The sequence below is a fragment of the Chinchilla lanigera genome, unplaced genomic scaffold (genome assembly GCF_000276665.1).
Source record: "Chinchilla lanigera isolate Chin_1 unplaced genomic scaffold, ChiLan1.0 scaffold00047, whole genome shotgun sequence".
NCBI classification, from domain to species: domain Eukaryota; kingdom Metazoa; phylum Chordata; class Mammalia; order Rodentia; family Chinchillidae; genus Chinchilla; species Chinchilla lanigera.
Window position 1 is genome coordinate 1,737,902 of NW_004955448.1, and position 4,657 is coordinate 1,742,558.

General features: G+C 39.2%; 1 protein-coding gene across 1 annotated transcript in view; it reads right to left on the bottom strand.

The window, feature by feature from the left end:
* Positions 1-340: 340 nt before the first annotated feature.
* Serp1 (stress-associated endoplasmic reticulum protein 1) overlaps positions 341-4,657 on the bottom strand; it is a gene marked incomplete in the record, with an annotated part of 4,566 nt that continues 249 nt past the window's right edge. Inside the window, 3 exon segments of the mRNA XM_005393009.2 lie at positions 341-2,830; positions 4,186-4,261; positions 4,499-4,657. Of these exon segments, the coding sequence (XP_005393066.1) occupies positions 2,790-2,830; positions 4,186-4,261; positions 4,499-4,582 (201 nt within the window).

Sequence of the window (4,657 nt, forward strand, 5' to 3'; positions counted from 1 at the left end):
TTTGCTGTTGAAAGCAATTCCTAAAATTACAGCTTGCATCAAACACAGTAATTTTCAAATAGGACTGAGGGGTGTGTCTCGATGGCAGAACATCTGCCCAGAGCAACTCCCAGGGTTCCATCCCCAGCATCACAAAAACATGAAAAGAGTAAGTAAAGGCAAATCAAACTTCAGAACGATCTCTAATGGAAAATCTGATGATGTTCAAAATTTTGCAGATGCTAAATCACAATGAAGTTTTCCTAGTGTATCTACTAGTGAGCCCAACATAATACAACTTCATATGACATTGTAACAACAGAACACCAGCACCTCAGGGAGAACAGCCATGGCCCTACAGTTGAATATACAGGTATACATTTCTTTAATGTGAGTCAAATCCCATTATAATGCATCCTGTTACAATGAAAACCTTAAATTACTTTGCAAGACCACTTAGTAACAAATATAACTTGACAAATACAATGAAATAATTAACAATGCCTTAAAACATGAGTCAAATCAGTTATTAGATAATGGAAACAACCTCAATAAATTATTTATTCTCATACTCCGCTCTGTATTAGATGAAACATAAAATTCAACTGGAAAGGCAGATCAAAGAATTGTGCTTTTTCCTGGAACCAGACTTGGATAATGCAACTATATCCTAATTGGAGAAGTATTTAGTTCATTTTGCTTTCACTGTATTTTTCATGCTACCCATTTCATTACAAACCTTACATCTGTGTCTCTAGGTACTATTTCTTTAAAGTACAAGATAACACTAGGCATTCTTTAAAATAATTTTCTATTAACTATAAAGGTACACTCAGATAAGAACTCTGTAAAGTCATTTTCTTTTAGAAAAACATCAAATATTCAGGAAACTTTATTTTTAAACAATAAATCAAATAAGACACAGCTCTCATTTACTCAAACATGCATAATTCAACCTGAATATAAAATGCACTCAACTAGTAAATCACACATGAAATACAAAAGGAATGCAATTTTATACATATAAAGTGATTGATGGTTATAGCATTTAACAGTCAAATTAATCAAAATATTGTACAGGTTTAAAAAAAACCTTAAAGCCAATTATCTATAGTAAACAAAGGGAAACTGTGATATGGAATGATTCAATTCAAAGCAAAGAATAAGGCACCTGCTATAACTTTAGAGCAGTAACTTTCAGTTTTAGTTATAATAAAATAGAATTAACCAAGATCTGTTTCAAGGAGAGAAACAAGCGATTTATTGGGTGAGAAAGGCAGGTAACAAATTAGTTTCAAAAAACCCTGCTGGCCCCAAAGCCAGCTGATTCCTTTCCTATTAGAGCAGTTAAGTTCCTATACCGTGTCCTTAACCACTCTTTTACTTTCTTCTATATTTGAGAGTATTAAAGTCCTTATGAAGTTCACAATGTGTGTAGACTAGGTAGCAATTTCCCTTCTGTTCCTCTTTAAAAAGCTTATTTAAAAGAGATATCCTGAGGAAATCAACAAAGCAAACAAGCAGCCTTGTTCCAATTCTTAATACACAGACACTGTGTTTGGGCTTTTTTGCACTAAATTATGGCTAAGTGTATTAATAGCCAATACTTGCAGTTTTCAACAAACTTGCATATTAGAAAACCTAAAACCTACCTTATCACCCTTGCCCTCACTATTCATAAAAGAAAATGATCAATCATAACCTATAAAATCATACAAGGCCAAAAACTGATCAGTATCAGTAAATCCATTTAATTCCAAATGCCACCTTAGTCAGATGTGTCTAGTATCCTAAGGGAATTTCAATCATAAACATAGAAAAAGCATTTCCAAACTAAGCATAACTTATTGGTTGGTGTGCTTTTTTGAAATTGTGTTTTGATATTAAAAGTGCTCCTAACATACCAAGATGTCATATAGCACACTGGACTCCACAGTATGAGTTGATGAGGCATCCATTTCTAGCATTTTTCCCTAAAATTTTGTCTAACATCGTTAACCCCTTTGATATATTAAAATTCTGGTGAAATCAGCGTGACATAAACAAACCTTCCCTGCTTTTACTCCACCATGTAGATTTCAGTGAAACCAGAGTAACTGCTTAGGTTACAAAATGCTCAACTACGTTTTTTTCTTACAATGGGTTCTGAGGTTACTATACTCATGCATGCAAAATCCAAGGTAGTGTAACAGAAATAGTAACATTAAAATAGATGTAGCTATCAGCGTCTCCACTTACATTACGCATTTAGCTTTTAAAATTTTAGGTGCTAACAGTTGTGGCAAAACTAGGCTGTATACTTCCTCCATTTACATATAAGCACCTTATTACAGGATAATTACATGGCCCTGTAATAGAGTGTGCTTTCAATTCAAGAGTAATAAAGTGCCTAGCTATACAAAAACCTCAAGATTCCAAATTTTAAATTAAGCTAATTGCATTTAGATATTAGGGTTAATAAAATCTAGACCCTGTCTACACAGATTTAATCTAATTACCCACACTGCATACTATTTTAATAAACACATAAAAAAAAACCTCTTTACTGGCTGAATAAGGGTCCGCTACTATAGCTTAACAATCAAATTTTATTGCTTTACTCATATGGTGCTTTTGCAAGGCACTGTGGTATGGACTAGAAAATCTGGAATGACTTGTGAAGAAACCTTGGAATGACACATGAAGGATGGTTTGAAAGTCATTTGAGGCAGGATGCTTTACTGAATTGTTTTTAACCAAGGTATCAAACATCAGGAATGAGTTCAAATTAAAATTCACAGGAGAATGGAAACATCTTAAGGTCAGTCACTTCACATGCCCATCCTGATACTCTGAATAATCTGGAAAATTGCTGTAAAGAAAAAGAGCAAATATTAAAATAAGCTTTGAATAAAATAGGTCTTGTGACTGAAAAATATCTATTAAGATAGCTGAAATTATAATCATTTGCAAATGCTATCTACCTTCAGTATATTAAGTGAAGACAGGCCTATCTTAATAAATAAAACAATTGATGCCCATAAGGAGTTACAGTTATTATTTTATTTTTAGTGTGTGTGTGTGATGCCAGGGATTGAACATGCTGGGTAAGTCCTCTACCACTGAGCTACAACCCCAGATTAAATTATTATTTTTGAATCTCAGCTTCCCTGAATTTTATGTGTAAGTATCAAAGAGAGCTTGCAGGTGGGGAAGAACTTAAGCAAAAAAGCAAACAGGTTTTTCTAGCACAGTAATTTTTTTGTCTATCCCTAAATAATTAAGCATCCTTTTTAAGACCTGGCCTATAACATGTGCATATTTCCTCATTCTCACAAAGCTGAAATTTAATAATCTTTAGATTATGTAAACCGCTTGGCTCTTAGCCATTTATCAGGAAAGCTTCCAACTGATAGGTTTAGGAGAAAGGCAAAGAAATGTTAAATATAAGTCTTACTGGGTTGGGGATATAGCTCAGTGGTACAAATGCCTGCCTAGCAAGCATAACGTCCTGAGTTCGATTCCCAGTACCAAAAAAAAAAAGCAGTCTTATTAACTTTAGAATGTGGAGAACAGAATCATCTACTTCAATAGTAACATTTTGCATGTTAAGATGGTAAATGAAGAGAAGACATTCTGTAACACATTTCCAGAAACAAGAATCTGTTACTGTAACAGCAGGATTCCCTGATAACTAACTTTTCTTACCATATGTCAAACGTTTCTTCTAACCTAAAAGCATTTGTCTCACACATTAAATTGCCCAACAGGTACACTTCCTCTATTGGCAATTCTCTCTACCAGCTAAACTTTCTAAAATATACCCAATCTTTTCCATTAAAGATTGTAAGACTGGTACAGTTAAATTCTGACGTTCATATGTACAGTTCATGATGTCCGTAAGTTTCTCTGCAAAGGCACGGATCATGGGGTTGCAAGCCATCCTAAATTCTCATTTCCTCAGGTCGCCCCCCCAACTCGATCGTTACCGAAGACCTGACCTCTTTTCGCATCTCCCGTGAGCACAAAGCAAGCTGGGAGAAGTTTCTGGAGCACTACCCTCCGTGCCTATGTGGGGCAAATATTCGGTTCAGAAGAAACGCTACTGTGCGGTGCTCTGGACAGGGGGGCTGACAGCTCTGCCGCAGGGCTCACTAGCGATCCGTCACACGTCACCCCAAACCCTTCACCCAGCACCCCGCCCAACAGGAGCCCCCAAACACTTACCAGAGCCACAAACAACAAAAATGAAAAGGGCCAGCAGCCAGGGTCCTACCGACGCCTTCTCTTCGGGGGCATTTCTCTGCAAAAGGGAAATCCAGTTTCAGGGCGGAGAACCCGCCTGCGCCCGGGCTCCCACCGCTCGCTGCGCCCGGCCAGGTCACCGGGCCTGCCCTCCCTCGCAGGTGCCCGGGGCCCGAGCCCGGAGCCTGGCGTCTGCCTCTCGCCCGAGGCCGGGGCGGCCGGGCCGGGACAGCTCGGCGGGCCGGGGCGCGGGCTTCAGCGGCCGCTGGGAACGCGAGGCCCGCTCTCCGCTTACCGAGGTCTTGGCGACGTTGCCGCGCTGGGTGATGTTCTTGCTGTGCTTCTCGTTGGCCATACGGATCCGCTGCTTGGCGACCATCTTCCCGGCGCCACCACCCGCCCCGGCCGCCGCCCGGACTCGCTCGCTCGCCCCCCGGGCGCTGCGAGGTTCCGC